This window comes from Saccostrea cucullata, unplaced genomic scaffold (assembly GCF_032062105.1).
Source record: "Saccostrea cucullata isolate Sc308-1 unplaced genomic scaffold, CSIRO_AGI_Scuc_v1 ctg72, whole genome shotgun sequence".
Classification (NCBI taxonomy): Eukaryota; Metazoa; Mollusca; class Bivalvia; order Ostreida; family Ostreidae; genus Saccostrea; species Saccostrea cuccullata.
This window is the reverse complement of record NW_026918900.1, coordinates 273,198-291,914: the sequence shown is the minus strand read 5'-3', so window position 1 is coordinate 291,914 and position 18,717 is coordinate 273,198. Positions and strand designations below refer to the sequence as shown.

At 32.9% G+C, this 18,717-nt stretch overlaps 2 protein-coding genes across 2 annotated transcripts; one reads left to right on the top strand and one right to left on the bottom strand.

Moving 5' to 3' along the window:
- The first annotated feature begins 272 nt into the window (after nucleotides 1-272).
- On the top strand, nucleotides 273-9,495 carry LOC134275010 (solute carrier family 23 member 1-like). The gene is made up of 14 exons (XM_062757250.1): nucleotides 273-315; nucleotides 443-614; nucleotides 2,336-2,493; nucleotides 3,615-3,712; nucleotides 4,213-4,292; nucleotides 4,779-4,960; nucleotides 5,458-5,523; nucleotides 5,702-5,859; nucleotides 6,282-6,431; nucleotides 6,705-6,808; nucleotides 6,892-7,021; nucleotides 7,477-7,620; nucleotides 8,415-8,510; nucleotides 8,932-9,495. The coding sequence occupies exons 1-14, from the start codon at nucleotides 287-289 to the stop codon at nucleotides 9,132-9,134; spliced, it is 1,770 nt and encodes a 589-aa protein (XP_062613234.1). The 5' UTR covers nucleotides 273-286; the 3' UTR covers nucleotides 9,135-9,495.
- Nucleotides 9,496-10,290: 795 nt separating this feature from the next.
- On the bottom strand, nucleotides 10,291-14,264 carry LOC134275155 (uncharacterized). Its single transcript, XM_062757397.1, has 4 exons — nucleotides 14,201-14,264; nucleotides 12,470-13,883; nucleotides 12,278-12,438; nucleotides 10,291-12,182 (listed from the first exon to the last, which is right to left on the bottom strand). The coding sequence occupies exons 1-4, from the start codon at nucleotides 14,225-14,227 to the stop codon at nucleotides 10,392-10,394; spliced, it is 3,393 nt and encodes a 1,130-aa protein (XP_062613381.1). The 5' UTR covers nucleotides 14,228-14,264; the 3' UTR covers nucleotides 10,291-10,391.
- Nucleotides 14,265-18,717: the final 4,453 nt, after the last annotated feature.

Genomic DNA, 18,717 nt, shown 5'->3' with positions numbered 1-18,717 from the left:
GCAAAAACGATGGGACTAATCCTTATAAAAACGCCATGAACTTATTGTCAAATTGACAAGTGACAAATAGTTTGGACGATAAGAATTTCTTCGGACAAGTTACATGTATAACCTCTTTCATACGAGTCAGTTTCTTTGAAAGGGGATACAGGATAGAAAAATTGTTCAATTGGCTCACACGCACGGGTCAGTATCTGGTCAGAATGAGGCATGATGCTACATTTTAATTGACTGTGATACAATTCATTTTACAACTTTCCATTCTATCTTACCACAATAGTACATAATGAAGAACGAAAACTCTGAAATTGAAAGGTGAATATTATTCTTCTTACTTTTATTGGTTTATTTAGCCGATGTGATGTAATTAATATTTTTTGAAAATCTCATTTAAACTTTATATGAACAATTTCATGTTTTCATCACTCTTTGGATTTCAAAGGATTCTAACGACGGATGTTGAACCTAATGGCGAGAATAAACCAAGACTGCATTCAGTGGATATCGCTGAAACAGACCAGCCCGTCCAAATTGAGAACAGCCAAACAAATACATTGCTATATGGTGTTTCTGATGTCCCACCCTGGTACCTCTGTATTTTTCTAGGTTTACAAGTAAGTGCTTTATTATAAATTATGCGTTTGTAGAGAAGAAATATTTCCTTTATTATCTATATTGCCAAAGAATTAATTTACGCGTACGATTTAATATTACGAGGGACGTTCAATAAATAATGTCATTAGCTCGATTTCATACAACATAGTACTCATATAGCATAAAGCTTGACTTTCTATCATTATTGAATCTTTAATGAATTTATAACAGTTTGGTTGACCACTTTTCATCGCATTATTTCATCGTGGGAAGCTGGAAAACAAGGGCTATATAGACACTGCATTAAAAATGAATGGACAGGAATCAGTAAACTAGAGTAAAATTAAACGCTTCATTAAAGCAGCTGTAAAACTTGTTAATATCCCAAAAACATATTAACTGAAATATGTGAAAATTACAGCAACCAATGCCTGCTTTATAGACAGGTGAACATGTTGATTTCAATAAACAAAAATTATTTAATGCGCATCAAAAATGGGTACCGTCCTTCACAACAATGAATTACAACAACCGATGTAAATTTGCGAAATTTCAACAAATTATCACTGATTATGTTTTATTGACACATAGCAAAATTGATAAAAATCATTTTGGGGATAGTTCATACTGTTTTAAAGAAACATTTTATAGTAAAAAGGTTTAATACTCAAAGGTCACCCTATATTTTGAAAAATGAGTGAAAACGACAGCGTGTAGGAATATCCAAACAATTATTTTGAAAAATCAAAAATTGCACTTATCCATGTTTATATGAAATTCTAACAGATAATGAAACTTGAATCCATTTTGCTTTAAGCCCTCAAAACAAATTTACAATAAGATACACTTGACAAAACTGCAAAGGCCTAAGAAGAGCAAAGAATTGCAAGAGCATAAAACAGTTTTATATGCTAGTTTCTTAAATATTAGCGGTCTTGTTGTTCAAATTCATATTCGATGAGAAAGTTCAATTTCTGGAAAAGTCTAGAAAACAACTTTTTTGCAAAAAAATTGAAAGGTTTATGAGAGGAAGGAAACAGAATGAGGAATCCACTACATTAATTTTCTTCATGGCGGCGTTCAAACCCACAGGCCATGAAGAGTAAAGGAGTTTTGGGGATAAACAGAAAGTTAATGTTTTGTCACACCAACAAAATTAGCCAGATCTTCAACTTTTGATTTCTTTCATCTCCCGAACTTGAAAAACATCTATCAGAAAGAAAAAAAACAAGTACAGCAAATCATAGGATCTGCCATATTCCAGTATACGAAGGGTCATACTCAAATATGTGTTCGAAAAACAATTAGAAAATGAATGAAAATGTTACGGATATGCGTTTTAATTGAAAGGGAATGTTTTAGTTTAATCATTAAGACTAAGTCATAGAAAAGCGTTTTTTGTTTCTTTCCGAGCCCCAATGGCATTATTTATTGAACGCCCCTCGTAAATTGCGATTTTAAAACAAATGATAAGCAAACAATTGTAATATTGTAATATGTTGAATATATTACATGTAATTATGATATATATGCTCTTTAGAAGAATGTTGCTAGGGTATTTAAGACACAGAAGACTATCAACAATTATTTTTTAAAAAAATGATTTGTTTGATACGATTAAACAATATTTGAGAAAATGATAAGCATGTATAATATATTCAGCAGCTGTTGAGAAGAAGAATATTGTTACGGAAATTTGGATTGAGTAGAATGCCAACAATTATATAAATATTATTTGCAGCAAGCTTTCACCGGCATTGCGGGTGCTGTTGAATTACCCATAATTCTCCGTGAAAGTGTTTGTATGGGAGATGATACAGTTGGGCTTTCAGAGTGGATTGGTACCACCCTTTTTACAACTGGTCTAGCTACGATAATGCAGTCATTCATAGGTATACGGTGGGTATTGAAGTAGGTAATAAATTCAGTTATAATTATAATTGCAATAGTTTAAGTACCGATGTCAGAACATTTCCATTTCGATTTTATTTTCTCTGTGATAACTCTTTGAAAGTTAGCGGAGTTGATTTCTTGATAATTCTACCAGAATGTGAATTAGGCAGGTCGATAGGTCAGGAGTCAAGGAGGCCTAATATGCATGCAAATCTCGTGCGCATCTGTTTCTGTGTCTGACGCTAAGGAGGCAAAATATGCATGTAAATCTCTTGCGGCTGCCTTTGTGTTTGACGTCAGTGGGCCAGGGCTATTGAAATTGGCATGGGAGTTCCGTGTAATTTAAATCTATGTCTATATTTTTAAAGTCTAAATCTTTAACTTTATTTCACAATGAAATGGAAATACAGTAAAAGAAATCACTGTCTTGTTAGTATAGTATGCCAGGGACATCAACGACAGTGGGAAACATGGGATGATTTATGCATAACGCCCGTTATGCAAATTATCCCATGCTTCCCACTATCGTTGATGCCCTGGCATACTATAATAACTAGACATTGATTCTTTAAATAAATTCCGCAAAGGAAGTTCTCTAATATCAAACTCAACGTTAGGCATAGCAATAATGTGTCTGTATTTGGGGACAAAAGCTATTAATCATTCAAAATACTTTCGTTTTCTTAAGGACAGATGATACAAACAAATTTTTGTCAAAAAATCCAAAAATAACAACTTGGGTCATGTTCTAATGAATAAAATGAATGTTTCACCGAGTAGTTTTTAATTTTTTATTCAAAGTTGCATAAAAATGGAATTAATTTGAAGTGAAAAATAGTTGTATAGAATAATAAGGATGGTTTCAGATTGGTAGAATTTTGAACATCACAGAAGGTTTACTATTTCTTTATATTTTTGTACAATTTCTTTATATTTTAGAAATTTATTAATTTTTTTTGCATAATTTGCAATGAAATTAGGTCAACAAATATACCACTCTAGACATCCATTTTTTTTGTTGTATCATCTGTCCTTAAGTGTAAAAATATCCTAAAATGTTCTCCAATGTAAGTGAAACGCCCATCCTGGACAAGTTTTCAGCTATAAATATACATGTATGTTGCTAGATTACCAATTGTACAGGGAACAACGGTTGCTTTTTTGATGCCCGTATTTGCCCTAATGTCACAGCCAGATTGGAAATGCCCTTCTAGTTTAACACAAGGTAGGGTGATTAAGAATATGTACTGAATGCAGTCATAGTGTTATCAATTAAAACACATTACAAGGACTTATCAAAATGTCCGAAGGCTTATAATTCCTTAAGATTAACTTATGAATTTAAAAACTTTAAAATTCTACAATATCTTTTCTGTCTATACGATAAACTTTGAGACATACATGTACACTTTATCTTTGAATATTTTGTGATTGTATACGTCATAGTGTACGTCATAATGGTGCAAAATCGTTAACAGCGTCAACGGATGTCTCTGTTGTTTTAAATCCACTAATGTAAGCGCGGCCCACGGAATAATTTTGAAAACCTCTTATAAATATTGCACTATTAATTAGCCATGACAACAATGCAACCAAACTATTTAAAGAGGTCAAAACCTTTGCATAACTTATGAGAGAATTTGTTGTGATAAATTTTCTGTAAGGAATATTTTTATTTTTTTCTATGTAAGAAATCAAATAATTGCCTATCACTTTTCTTTGAAGGAATAGAGAATTCTTCAACACCCTTTCTTGAAGTTGGCAGTGATAAACATAGAGAAATGTGGCAAACTCGACTAAGTGTGGTACGCAAATAAACTGAAAAAAAGATACAAATATTAAGAAAATGAGGGGAGAAAACTCAGTACAGTGTTGTACGTTGACAAATTTAACAAAAGAGAAGTTGGAGATGACAATGAAAGAGAAATGTGGCACATTCAATGTGAAGTGTGTAGTTGGCATTGAGATTGATTGACTGATTGTATATTATTTTATTTCCCATTCATAAATGTTTCACCCATATAAAAACGTCACCATATTCCAGGCTTCAAATTTAAGCCTTCATGTACATACATAGCACTTATGACCATCGGATAGTGAGGTTTCCATATATCGTGTCAACGCCAACCCTGACACAAATAGATGGCTACTAATAAATTTCTCTCTCGAAAAACTCGTGGCGTGGCGCGGAGATTAAAAAACTAATCCAACTTAATTTACCAGATGACTTTTTTTAACCTAGAATTTTTCTACATTTCTGAAATTCATTTTAAAACATTGTGTTCATTTAGGTCTCAGGATCATTGATGGTGGCATCTCTTTTTCAAATGATCCTTGGTATGACGGGAATGATTGGATTTTTAATGCGTTTTATTGGACCAATCACGATATGCTCTGTGACGTCATCCATAGGACTCTCATTATTTCCCATAGCAGTTTCTTATTCCAGTCAGCAATGGTACATAGCCCTATCGTAAGTTTAAGTGGTACATTAATATATTGATAGGAGACCATGATTCTGCAAAGGAGAATTGTGTCCAATTATTTCTGTTGATACAATTATAATGCATAGAATAAAACTATTACAGGGATTATTTCCTTCCATATGCTCGTTGAAAAAAAAAAATAAAACAACAGATGCGCCTCTCAAATAGTTTGAACATCTTTGATTAGCATTAATTCTTGAATTCGATCGTGTCTTTAGTATTTGGGTTATACATTCTATAAAATATTATCGTCTAGTTTCATCTCCGAAAGCTTTAATCATTATGATATACATGACATGTATATTTGCCAGAGAAAATCTTAATCACTTATATCGATATATTTTTTTCATTGATGCCGCATATATAAGCATTTCTTTGTTGAAAATGTAATACAAAATCCTATAAAACCATGTTTTCTATAATTTGTTCCAAATAATAACTAAAAGTCTAACTGCAAATAAGATTTTTTTTATTTTATTGTCAGAGTGATTTTCTTTGTCACTCTGTTCTCCCAGTTCTTGAAGAGGTGGAAAATTTTCACCATTTTTCCGGTAAGTAAGAATGAATTTTGCAGAGATAAAAAGTAAAAAAAGGATTTCTTGACTACAACACTTTAACTGTTTAATGTTTTACTTAACATTGTTGAAATAATATGCAATTACACATTAAAGAGAAAAAAATATTTAAATTCTTTCGCTTTGATATTTATTAATAATCTTTTACTCTTGGGTTATTTTATCCCTTGGACTGGGATGGCTGTTGTGTTTTGTACTCACTTACACTGGAGTCCTTACCGATCAGAAAGATGGCTGGGGTTATTCAGCAAGAACTGATATTAAGTCCTCGGTTATAGGGAAAACTAGCTGGCTTAGGGTGCCTTATCCAGGTAGAGAGGAAAAACACACCTTTGTCTTACCTGCAAAAAACCCGCACAAGATTAATTTAATTTTGAAAAGCAAAGTCAGTTGCAAATGTCTCGAGATTGTCCGAAATTTGTCAAAGTAATGCATCATTTAAAAATCATATCTAAGGTGGAAAATATAGTAGAACATTATTTTATTCTACCTAATGTGTGTGCTACTTTCTCATTCCTATCTTAATTAAGTTAACGTTCTATCAATTTTAAACAACTTTGTTACTGGTATTCGTTTTATTTATTTATATTTCAGCTTGGATATACCTCAGTATATATAAAAAAAAACATAAAAGAGTCTGTATCATTTGTCTTATGATTTGGATGTTTTATTGACCATAAGGGGCAATGTGATTTGATAGGCAAAGTCTAACAAATTCAAACATATTTTTCAGGTCAGTTTGGATTACCAATGGTCAACATTGCTGGTGTTTGTGGAATGCTTGCAGGTGTCATAGCATCAGTACTAGAATCAATCGGAGATTACTACGCATGTGCAATGCAAACGGGGGCTGGGAGACCACCTTCGCATGCTATAAACAGAGGTGAAGAGCTAACCACAGTACATTATTTAATTTAAGGGGTTAATTGTGATTTCTCTGCTGGACAATACATGTATATGTGTAGAAGTTGACATTATTTTGCCAGGGTTTTCAAATAAAGAAGTAGGCTGCGACACACGGTCGATATGTACAGTTTGTGAAGTGAAAGGCTGGATATTTTACCTCTGCCAATATAAAAAAAATTGTGCATTCACATTTGCACAACACTATAATTTGAAATGCAAGGATGGTTAACAAATCTGTTTTTCGTTACAGGGGTGGCTGTAGAAGGCCTTGGATGTTTCCTCTGTGGACTGTGGGGGTCAGGTATAGGCACGACGTCATATAGTGAAAACATCGCTGCAATAAATATTACCAGGGTATTATTTTCTTTATTCAATTTGAAACATCAGCATGAAAATATGTTTTATGAGTCCGTTTAACAACAAACTTGTTTTAGTAGGTTGGAAGTAGAAGAGTTGTATTAGTAGCCGGACTTATTTTGGTGATATTAGGCTGTCTTGGAAAGGTTTCAGCCATCTTTGTTACCATTCCACACCCTGTCTTCGGCGGTCTCTTTCATGTAACATTTGGTAAGCACATGTACTAGTTTTCTGTTTTCTTTCAATATCTATAAAACTGTAAATCTCATGGATAGTGTGAATAAAACACTCATTATGAAACCTCTGGCAAATGTAAATATATGTCTAATTTGTAATAGACTCTTAAAGGCTTCAAATGTAGAATAACTTTTTTTCTTCTAAATTTCACTAGTTTTCGAAGGCCTCAAAAGTAGAAAAGCTATGCTTTAACTTTTCCTAGGTTTATGAGGAAAATAAAAGAAACATTGCTTTTATCATATCATTCATAAAACTTTGAGATAAAATTAAACCTTTCTAGGGTCGAGTGTCGTTTTCCATAGTATCGACTTTAATACAATTGTATTTAGATTTACTAAGATACTTCAATTTCAATTTTTGACTATGGACCTAATGGAATAAATCCAAGGCGAAAGCAAAGAAGTAGTTCTCAATTTTTGAACATACAGGAATGGTGATGACAGTCGGTCTGACATATCTTCAGTTTGTTGACATGTCTTCGCCGAGAAACATTTTTGTGATTGGGATATCTATTTGTACTGGACAGACCATACCTACGTGGCTTAACCAAAACCAATCAAGTATTAATACAGGTAAAGCTAATCCAAAATCAAGTTTCTACAAATGTGAGCACTAGCAAAGGCAATCTAAGTTCAATAAAACTAAATCAACTTTCTAATTTTGTACAAATTCATATCATTTTATACAGTGAGTTACACCTAAATTTTCTTTGCAAAGGTAAACAACTTAAGTTCAATAAAACTAAAAATTATTACAACACGGGGCCACAGTACTCACATTAAAAAAAAGCACATTTGTTTACTGGGGAGGGGGGGGGGGCCCCCCCAAGGGGTCATGATTTGAAAAAAATTAGAATCTATCTTAATTTAGGCTTACAGATTCATATCATTTTATGCAGGTATGTATAAATTACTGTTACACCTAGTTTATATATATTCCTAAATTTTCTTTTGGCCCCACCCTAGCCCCAGGGGTCATGATTTGAACAAACTTGAATCTACACTACCTGGGGAAATCAAAATAAAAATATATATTCCTATGTCTTCCTGTAAACTGAATACTTTTATTAAAATAGAATAGCTCAGTTGCCGACTATTAGAATTTCACAATAGATAAGATTCCCAAAAGTCATAAAAAAATTTTTATTGCATGGTCAAGCAAATGCCACATCAAAAAAGTTGCATGTATTTGTTTGTTTGTTTGTTTGATTTTATATGACTCTTCATGTATATGACCTACTCATTACAGTACATATTTTAGGTCACAAATGCCACATCAAAAAAGTTGCATGTATTTGTTTGTTTGTTTGTTTGATTTTATATGACTCTTCATGTATATGACCTACTCATTACAGTACATATTTTAGGTCACCCAATACTGGACCAAGTAATCAGTGTTATGTTGGGAACCCATATGTTTGTGGCGGGATTAATTGCGTGTCTTCTTGATAATATTATTCCTGGTAATAGTCAATTTCTCCAAATTAGCATATATTTTTTTTATATGTTCACTTGCTTCTTGTTTGTTTGTTTAAATATTCTCCAAGTACTTTTCACTCATTTTGAGGCGCCACCACTTATTATACTTATACCTTGACATATGTTATAATTAAGAAGCATAGCACTTTTTACATGCTTAACGTATGATTGAAATGTTTCACATGCTTCAAGTATTATGACAAGCGATTTTTACACCTACTCTTTTATAATGGTAAGGTGAAAATATCAAACAAGGATCATCTCAAAAAATTAAAAATCCAAAAACTGTGGAGAAAGCCCCTGAGAATTCCAAAGGTGGAATCTGATGCCTAGGAGGAATAAGCATCTCCTATATAAAAATGTACACACACTTCTAAGACAAGCTTAATACTCTTACTTTTACAGGAACGCAACTGGAACGGGGCTTTACGAGATGGAAGAAGAGCACCGTAGCCTCATTTGATCACACAGGGGCCAGTTCTGTCTATGGGCTTCCATACTTTCAGAAGTACTTAAACAGATTTACCTGGCCTTCATACATTCCAGTGTGTCCTGCATTCAAAGCAAAAAGAAAACGAAGCATGAAAACAACATTTTCCTCTGAGTAAAATCTTTCAACAATTACATGTTTTATTGTTTCTTTTGCTATATTCTTGTTGATTTTGTCTTAATTAAGGAATAGATGATACGAACAAAAAAAAAAAGTAAATGTCTGGATTTTGAATTGGTATATATTTTGGGCTTAATTTTATTTCAAGTTAATGATGCAAATAATAAATTTCTAAAATAAGTGTGAATGCTTACAGAACTTCTGTATATGAAAAAAAAAAACTTGTGGCCTTAAACTCGACTTTCAGGTATAGTGCAGACTTTTTCTTACTTTTTTAACAATACATTTTGTAATTCCATCTATATGTACAGTAAATATATTCCTGTGAACCCAAAATAAAGTCACCTCGGATTCTGCTGCATGTTTCATGTTTAAGATGTTCTTCTTACTGTAGTCCATAATGGACCAACTTACAACTACTTGTATATTTAATGACAAACGGGTTTCAGCGTTTCCATTTCTTTTCAATGAGCTAATATTTTGCTGTCACCTGCATATGAGGTTATGTCTTCAAACTTTTTATACTCAAGAGCATGCTCTAAAAGGGTTACTAAAATAAAGATTGATTGAATAAAAATGTGAAAAACGTCTTTTAAAGTCAGCAATTTTATGACTTTGTTATCAAACATAGTCTATCAATAAATCTTATTTTGGTTCAAGTTTGCCATACCAATTATTGATTATTTTATTATTATTTAATTATTTAACACTATAAATATGGCTACGGAATATACTTTTTTTTATCAAAAATAGGGCTCACGATGGATGTGATTGGTTAACAGGGGATATTTACTCCTCCAAGACATCTGAATCCACCTCTGAAAATCCCAAACGCCCCTATTTGATGCCCTGTTCAGAGATCTGTTTTAATTTTTTTTTTAATCCGTCAATATACGTAAACTTCACCTTTTCCTCAGAGATTAGTATGAAATATATTTTTAAACACGAGTATTTTTTAAAAACAAATCTCTTTTTATTCAAATATGTTTTATTTGATTTATTTATCAAAATATAAAAATGTACAAAATAGCATAAAAATATGTTTATAAAAAAAAGAATAAAGAGAACAAAGTCAAAGAATCATTAAAATCATAAATACACAAAACACAAAATGAAATAAAAACATTTGGATTTACAAACACTGGTATGCAATGCAAACATCATGGCAAGTTTTCATCAAATTGTACATCCTAATTCACACATTACAGGTTATAAATGGAAATATTCTTCTCTATTTCCACACTAAGGAAAACGTTTATTTATCATCACTGGAATTCGAATCTTTGCTTTCACTTTTACTACTTCTGTCTCGTTTTCTTTTTATTTTGTGATGTGTTTTATGTTTACTTTTTCTGCTTTTTACCATTTCAGAGGAATCTCCACTGCTTTTTGAGGATTTCGAAGTGTATGTGTCAACTTGTTTGTTTATATCAACGTTTTTGCTGTAATATATCTTTCTTCTGAATTTTGATTTCTTCTTGTTTCTTCGTTCTACTTTAATTGCTGACTCGTTGCTACTTGTGGATGATGATAAGATTTTTGATTCATAATCCACACTAATGTCGGAGTCTTTGCTTTCACTGCTGCTAAATTTGATATATGATTTTAATTGTGCTCCATACCTGTTTTTGTGACCTTTAATAGTTTTTGAGATGCCAAAATTCTCTTTTGACTTGCTGTCTTCTTCACTTGTACTTCCACTTATGCTTTTGCTTTTGCCAAGTCTTTGCTTTTTCAAGAAAACCTTTTTATTTTTCCTGTTTATTTTCTTGCCATATCTTGCTGGTAAATACTTTCTATTTTTTGTCTCTTCCTTCCTTTTTGATTGTTCCTTTCTTTCATATTCTTGACTTTCGGAAGATTCTCTTGATTTACTAACACTTTTACCGCTGTTATCGCTTTGATTTTCTTGACTTTCGGATGATTCTTGACTCTTGGATGTTTCTTGACTTTCGGAACTTTCTTGACTTTCGGAACTTTCTTCTTCAGTTTCGGAAGTTTCTTGACTTTCGAACGTTTCTGTTGACTTGACAATTTTTCTCCTGTAATCACTGTATGTTTTCTTTATCTTTCTTACAATTCTTCTGCAACATGGATTTCCTTTCAAGCACATCCCTCTCAGTTTCTCCCATATCCCAATAAAAGAATTCATGGCAAACTTTTTCTCATTTATATCAGTTGAATCACAGAATTTTGCAAAATACTTTACTAAGTCTTTCTTTTTAACAGCAAATAATGTTTGAACTGGTCCAAGGCAATCAATTACTGCTTCAAAAATAGTATCCTGAATTTTCTCAACGTCTATGGATCTAGTTTTCAGCAATTTGACGAGTCTTTCAAAATACATTACATTCTGTTTACCTTTGAGTTTCCACAACCAGTATTTGACTTTGTCCGCAAACATTTTCTCCTTGTTTGTCCATTCTCTGACTAATGGTTTACCACTAGTATGGTACTCATGTGAAGAAATCTTTGCCTTACTTTTCAAACTCTTAAGCTTGATAGACTTTTCAAAAACTTTCTTATTTTGAGCGGCGTTGTCCCCTTTTTGGAGATAATGTAGATTATGGTATATTGGAGGTATTGTTGCATATCTAGTTTTTTCGTCATACCTCGGTGGTTCGGGTGTATTTTCGTATGTTGGGATTCTAGTAGTATATTGTATTTGGTCATAAACATTTGGAGCAATTATGTAATCAGCTTCATATTTCACCTTGTTAGATTTTGTTGGTGTCCTGGGTGAATCATATTTCACGTAGTCATGTGTTGGTGGTTCTGTCGTTAGGTAATATTTCCCGTAGTCATATTTTGGTGGTTCGGTTGTTAGATCATATTTCCCGTAGTCATATTTTGGTGGTTCGGTCGTTGGTTCATTTTTCCCGTAGTCATATTTTGGAGGTTCTGTTACTGGTTCATATTTCCCGTAGTCATGTTTTGGTGGTTCTGTCGTTACTTCATATTTCTTGTAGTCATATTTTGGTGGTTCTGTCGTTAGATCATATTTCCCGTAGTCATATTTTGGTGGTTCTGTCGTTGCTTTATATATCTGGTAGTCATATTTTGGTGGTTCTGTCGTTACTTCATATTTCTTGTGGTCATATTTTGGTGGTTCCCGTAATCATGTTTTGGTGGCTTTGTAACAGGTTCATATTTCCCGTAGTCATATTTTGGTGGTTCTGTCGTTACTTCATATTTTTTGTAGTCATATTTTGGTGGTGTTGTAGTGGGTTCATATTTCACCTTGTATTGTTTTGGTGGTTCTGTAGTTGGTTCATATTTCCCATAGTCAGGTTTTGGTGACTCTGTAATTGGTTCATATTTTATGTTGCCATTTCTTGTAGTCGTATTTTGGTGGCTCTGTAACTGGTTCATATTTCCCGTAGTCATGCTTTGGTGGCTCTGTAACTGGTTCATATTTCCCGTAGTCATGCTTTGGTGGCTCTATAACTGGTTCATATTTCCCGTAGTCATGTTTTGGTGGTTCTGTCGTTGGATTATATTTCCCGTAGTCATGTTTTGGTGGTTTTGTAACTGGTTCATATTTCCCGTAGTCATGTTTTGGTGGCTCTGTAACTGGTTCATATTTCCTGTAGTCATGTTTGGGTGGCTCTGTAACTGGCTCATATTTCCCGTAGTCATGTTTTGGTGGTTCTGTAATTGGTTCATATTTTATGTTGCCATATATTGGAGGTGTTGTAGTGGGTTCATATTTCACATCGTATTGTTTTGGTGGTTCTGTCGTTGCTTTATATTTCCCGTAGTCATGTTTTGGTGGCTCTGTAACTGGTTCATATTTCCTATTGTCATATTTTGGTGGTTCTGTCGTAGGTTCATATTTCCCATATTCATGTTTTGGTGGTTCATATTTCCCGTAATCATGGTTTGGTGGTTCTGTCGTTAGATCATATATTATGTTGCCATCTATTGGAGGTGTCGTAGTGGGTTCATATTTTCCGTAGTCATGTTTTGGTGGTGCCATTGTGGGTTTATATTTCTCGAAGTCATGTTTTGGTGGTTTCACTGTGGGTTTATACTTAACGTTATCATACCTGGCTGGTATTGCCGTTGTATGTTTGTATTTTGTTGGCGCCATCTTTTGATCATGGCCATTATTAAATGGAATTTCTCCTGATTTATACGCAGTCGAAATGTAAGGCGGCTGGACGTTTTTGCCATAAAGGATATTCTTGTCACTTTGTGATTTGGAATACTGTTTTGACAAACCACTTATCTCAGTAGCATCTACAAGGGAGGGATAATTTATATTTGAGTTAAGACCATTTTCATATTGGTCAATTCTGGAATATTCATTGTGCTGAAAGTTTAGATTATTTCTATCTAGCTGTGTTGTATCCAGTGGATTTACATCGTAGTTAAAATAGTCCAGGTCCGTTTTAACATTGTTTATAGTTTCACTGACAGATGACAATAGCTGGTCGAAATCTAAATGTGGTGAATTCAGGTCGTTTACAAATTGTTCACTTTGGTGGTCTACATTATGGTATACTTGTGGTACTGGTTTGTTTTTCCTCACGAATGTAGGAGATTTCAAGTGGTTCACCAATGGATTACGATGGTGTCGGCCATTATAATGCTCAAGTGGCATTGAATTCTTTTTCCAGATGAGTTCAGCGTCATTTAGAGTGTGTATTTTCGGAGTCTCTCGGAAGTCTAGTATTTGATTACTCGGTGGATACTGCACTGGATGGACAATCACTCGTGCATGGGCAGTACTCACATAAAAAACCTGGAAAATTAAAATTTGGGCTTAAACGCAATTCTTCCGAAAGAATAATGTTTGTATACACTATAGTATAGTTTGTTTATTTGATCATCGAACAAAAGGAAACATTTTAATAAAAAAGTTATGCACCTGATTAAGAGCGTATATTTTTAATATGTATAAAATTTTTGTTTTACTTTAAAACGTTGTAAAATTACTTTTTAGAAGAGGTGCCTTTTCATTGCAGAGTGTCAATTAAGATGGTTTTTAGTATATTCAATTAATACTTAAATATGCCTGACCAAATACAACACATCAAGATAAATAAAAATAATACTTACCACGGTGATCAAAGTTAGTAATCTCATGTTTGTACAGGTGTTTCTCTATGTTTTCTTCTTCTTAAGACGCCTGCTTTTATACGTGTGACTTACGGATTCACCTAACACTTCCGTAAATAATTAACATATTAATTAAAATCAGATAGTTTGTTATTTTGTGTTAAGTTTATGACTCCTAAAATGATAAATTGATTATTTTCAGGATGTGATCAGAAGCTAATCTGTCTGCAGCATTTACCTGAATTCCGTTTATTTTTAGATTTATGAAGTTTTTAGGAAGTGACGATATAATTCATATTGACTTTAAATAAATTCCTGCATATATTTCACCATGTGTTATGAATAATTAATAGTGAAGAACAATCAATAGGCTCATCTATCTGCTTATTAAAAAAAAATATATATATGTATTTATCTACATGTCAAATGAAATAATTATAAACATTGAAGGGGAAAATCAGATGTATAATTATTTCATACATCTGATTTCCCCTTTCAATGTCAAAATGACGATTTTATATAGTTAAAACAAAAATACTACATTTAAGGTAAATCTCTGAAATAATGTATACTTAATCCATAAGTTCGTTCTGTGCACATGCATTATTTTGAACAAAACAATTTTTCATTCACTGTTTAAACCATTTTTTTTTGTTGTAAGTATATTTCAAACAATTTAAAGAACAATATAGTTTTGAATTTTTTACTAAAAGTAAATTAAAAATTGTTTCGAGAAGTAGTGTAAAACAGAGTAGATACTTAAAAAGTCCAAGAAACTTTTGGAAAATTTGAAATCATGAAATTTTGCCATGATCAACAGCATACCCGGTATGAAACTTACGATTTTTCAGCTTCAAAATACAACTATTCCAGACTTTTTTATATCAATGACAGCAGCTTTTTCAATAAAAATTGAACTCTTAAAACTTACCTTGTTAATGGTCATTTGTAGAATTATTTTGTTACAATACATTCTGATTGTACACGCATGTACTCTGAAATTGATATTTAATAGATGTTAGAGTTTCTCATTGACAATATCTTTATGGTTTTTGGAGATCATATCTTCCAATACCTATTAGAATTTCCTTGGGTACCATTTGCACCCTATTTTTAGCAGACCTATATTTTTGTATCCATATGAAGCAGAATTTGTCCAAATTCTTGTACGTAAAAAGAAGAAAACACTTGTGGTCTTCAAATCGACATTAAGATACTTCGACGACGTATTCATGGTATTGTTAATTTACAATGGTCATTTCCATTCTTATGCGGATAATGAACTTGAAATAAAAGATACAATGGTCACATTTTAATACTCTTAAAAATGTGGTTATAATTATGATCAACTTGATAACTTTTACTTTTCAATCATCAGCTTCCTTTACTTATATATTCAACAATATATCTTCATCACCTGCATACAGAGTTTATAAATCTAACACACAAGAGCATCTGTTAATATTTAGATATTTTACTTGAAAAATGACGTTAATGGTTATGTAACTAACAAAGCTTTGAGATCAAGTTGATGACTTTTACTTTTCATTTTCGCTTTAGATAAAAGTTTGAGTTTGTCATTTGAATTTGGATTTTAGTTCTTATTATATGCACACATTAAATTGTAGACGGATTTTTCTGTTATTTCCCGGCGGGGTGGTCGGTTGGGAAGGGATGCTCACTCCTGCATCACACTTGATCCCACCTCTTATTTTTGGAGGTCCTTGTTTGCTCTACTCCAATTTGGAATAGCTTTATGGACTTTTGAACTTGAACCCTGTTCGTAATCTCCATATTTTTTATTTTTTATCCGTTCCAAAATCCACAATTATAAAGCTACGTATATAAAATAATGGAGAGATAAATTCAAAATTCGAAATTCATTTCATCTGAAGTAAAAGAACAATACTAAATCTAAACATTTTAGAATTTTATTTCAGTTTACCACAATTTATAAGAGCTATGGCTTTAACATTATAAATTGTATAAATGCTATTATAATAAATAACTCAGTTCTGGCCATATGCTCCGTGACCCCCTTTTTGCATTTTTAAACATTTGATAGTATTGATAAATATCAAAATATATTCCAAATTTTTTACTCAATTTGAATCTTTTGTTAAAATATGTGTACTAAATTTGGTTGTAATATGACGTAAATTTTAAAAAAAAGTTATGTATGTATATGAATTATAATAATTCTAAGGGTTTGATTCGGGATTTCTTTTCCAAGAACACTTACGATTCCAATCATTGGTCGTCAACGTTTTGATCGATTACATTGATAAAAATGATTTGTATTTGTGTCTTCAAGGTAATTACATATCAAAATATAATAATTCATCAAAATCGTTCGAAAATACAACAAACAGACTAATAAAAAATGTTAATTTCCAGTTTCATTTAAATTACAAGCTTCTATGACGGCATTCCAAAAGTCAATTTCCCAAAAATTCCTCATGTTTTTCTTATATAAATAATCTTTTCGTGGCAATCAAAAATAGATTGTGTACAAATAAATACGAATTGAGATTGTACATGTATCTGAGACATTATAGAGACTTATTTTATAATATTCCGGTTGAGCATTTGGCGTAACCATAATAATTATTGACAGATTTTCGCTCTTAAATGGAATGTTGTTCTTTCTGTTCCTACCTTGTTTGCTTACACAATGCCAAGCTAATTACACCATAATTAGTGCAAATCAGACAAGACTTTATACATACTGGAGTAATTGTCTCATTATTTTGTGAATTATCTAGACTTTCTTTCTTAATTTCTACATCCTTGCATAATATCCGTGCCAGAGAGCTGTCATTTGTTGTTTGGATTCATGCTATTATCCTATCCAATCAATAAAAAAAAAGATGTTTGTGAAACACTGCTGATGTCCTCATATATCAGATTCTGGCGTAGGTTGAAGTTTCTCGAATGTAGGTCAAACTCCAAGGTCAAAGTCAAAGGTCAAAATTATTGATATGAAGAGGAAGGTCTACACACATGAAAGCCCTAATTACTTACTGTTCAAAAGTTATGGCCAAAGTTAAAGGTTTTTACAAAGTGGGTCAAACTCTAAGGTTAAGGTCAAAAGGTCACAAATATTTTACACTAATTGAAAGGTGTTGCCACAATGAATACACATGTAAAGTACGAAAGCTCTAAAATCACTGTTCAAAAGTTGTTAATGCCCAAGGTAAAAGTGTAGTTTTTTATTGTAAAAGTAGGTCAGACTCCAAGATCAAGGTCAAGAGGTTAAATTTGGTGGTACCAAAAGAAAGGTCTTGTCTTGTCACAAGAAATACACATGTGAAATATGAAGGTCATAGCCTCATCCACCCATAAGTTATGGGAAAGGTTAAAGTTTTTGCGGACAAACAGACAGCTAGACAAACAGACGAAAAGGCATAGGCCGAAATTAATAAGCTTTGCCACAACTGAAGCGTCAGAATTCAAACACAAACCAAAACTACGGCATGAACTTATATACCTCCGGTTGAAAAACGGCAGGGTACACAAGGTGTATTCTTGTAACAAGACCATTCTTTTGGGTACCAAGACTTTTGACCTTTTGACCTTGACCTTTGGAGTTTGTATTTGAAAAAATCCAACCCTCGACATAAACTGCCATGCTACGAGGGCATCAGTGTTCCACAAACACATCTTGTTATATACATGTAGATATCCATATATTTTTTTTTTCTAAAATCGACATAAATCCTGCTGTTCTCTACCTGTCCTCCCTATCAGCTATCAGTAGGTGTATTGCATGCAAACATTATTTAAATAAGAATTAAGCTCTAATAAGCCTAATGAGTTCGCTTATCAAGACCATTTTCTTCTTCGCGCGATGATCTTTGCAAGGATAAGAAATTCCTCAAAAATGCTTGAAAATCGTACGGAAGACAGTGCTTTAGGATTCACATCCAGGGGCACTAAATTTGCTCTGGGAATTTCCACCTTAGCAGTCTCACCCGTGGTGGTGGTGGGGAATTTGATGGTGGTTTTTGCTATGGTGATGTATAAACGTCGACTTAACACCCCGACCAACATTTTGATCGTCTCTCTCGCCTTGGCTGATTTGTCTGTTGGAATAACAACGTTGCCCATGTACGCCTTCCATTACTTCTCACCGGAAGTATTCGTGCGGTACAAATATCTCTGCATCCTTAAATATTCCTCCATCTTGTTCTCTATGAGTTCTTCGATGTATAATTTGACGGCGATCGCAGTAGATCGTTATATTGCTATCCTGTACCCTCTGAAATACACCCAATGGATAACCTCGTCAACAGCTAAGAAGACTGCCATTGGAACTTTCGTTTATAACCTTCTGATAATGTGCATACCATATATTTGGCACAATGATAAGGTTCTCTCGAAAGAGTGTGACTTTTTTAAAGGTTTGCCAAAGATATACACAATCTTTGTTTCCTTCGGAACCATATTTATTCTTCTTACTGTCTGTTCTATCTTGTACGCAAGAGTTTTCCAAGTTATCATTCGAAACCGGAAGA

Bases quoted from the DNA above. Each gene is read 5' to 3' on its own strand.
- LOC134275010 (XM_062757250.1), top strand. From the start codon at position 287: ATGAAGAACGAAAACTCTGAAATTGAAAG. The intron at 4,293-4,778 runs GTACGCAAATAA...GTGTTCATTTAG, and splicing joins GGCAAACTCGACTAAGTGTG to GTCTCAGGATCATTGATGGT. The intron at 8,511-8,931 runs GTAATAGTCAAT...TTACTTTTACAG, and splicing joins TCTTGATAATATTATTCCTG to GAACGCAACTGGAACGGGGC.
- LOC134275155 (XM_062757397.1), bottom strand. From the start codon at position 14,227: ATGAGATTACTAACTTTGATCACCGTG. The intron at 13,884-14,200 runs GTAAGTATTATT...TTAATTTTCCAG, and splicing joins TACTAACTTTGATCACCGTG to GTTTTTTATGTGAGTACTGC. The intron at 12,183-12,277 runs GTTACAAAGCCA...TATGACTACCAG, and splicing joins ACTACGGGAAATATGAACCT to ATATATAAAGCAACGACAGA.